Here is a 638-nt window from a genome sequence, read left to right on the forward strand (position 1 = left end):
TGGAGGGGGTGGGACAACTGGGTCTCAGTATGCAAGTGTTCGTTATCCTGGTCCTCACCCAGGCCAACCCCCGGCTGTATCGCAACCCCCAGCTCCCTACCAACCGCCCCCGCCATCATACCATCACCAGGTAGGTTCTTGAGCTTTTTTTATCATTGTGTTATAAGTTAGACATTTTCTTCTTATTCTTATTTTTATTTAGGGAATTCATAACCCATTTCTGTTCCAGTTACTTTTTTCTTGAAAGTTTTAATTTTGGTGTGTATGTAGATTTATGTTGAAGTTGGGAAAAACTATAAACCCATATAGTTTGTACACAGTAAGTATTATACTTTGTACAAAATTATATGTGACATATGTGTCATGCTTTGCAAATTCAGTGCCATTTTCAGAAATCAGGGAAGAACGTAATATGCTTACAGATATGTTTATTCATATGTATACAGAAGTTATATGTCTCTTATTGTAGTTTTGTATCACTCTGAGCTACAAATGAAAGCAGTAAAACGAATACTCGCAGTGTAAAGGGAGACTGCAAGAGATGCAGTCCCATGCTACAATTACTACATTAACTGCATAAACTATCTTACATCCACCTCCTGCACATCTTCGTACTTTTTTCTTGGTGGTTTTGCATG

The 638-nt window shown here is 38.1% G+C and overlaps 1 protein-coding gene across 1 annotated transcript in view; it reads left to right on the plus strand.

Moving 5' to 3' along the window:
- Positions 1 to 130, plus strand: part of LOC119581802 (protein alan shepard-like) — a gene marked incomplete at its 3' end in the record, with an annotated part of 29,344 nt that extends 29,214 nt beyond the window's left edge. Inside the window, 1 exon segment of the mRNA XM_037929932.1 lies at positions 1 to 130. Coding sequence (XP_037785860.1) covers positions 1 to 130 — 130 coding nt within the window.
- Between the last annotated feature and the right edge of the window lie 508 nt (positions 131 to 638).

This window comes from Penaeus monodon, chromosome 15 (genome assembly GCF_015228065.2).
Source record: "Penaeus monodon isolate SGIC_2016 chromosome 15, NSTDA_Pmon_1, whole genome shotgun sequence".
Lineage (NCBI taxonomy): Eukaryota > Metazoa > Arthropoda > Malacostraca > Decapoda > Penaeidae > Penaeus > Penaeus monodon.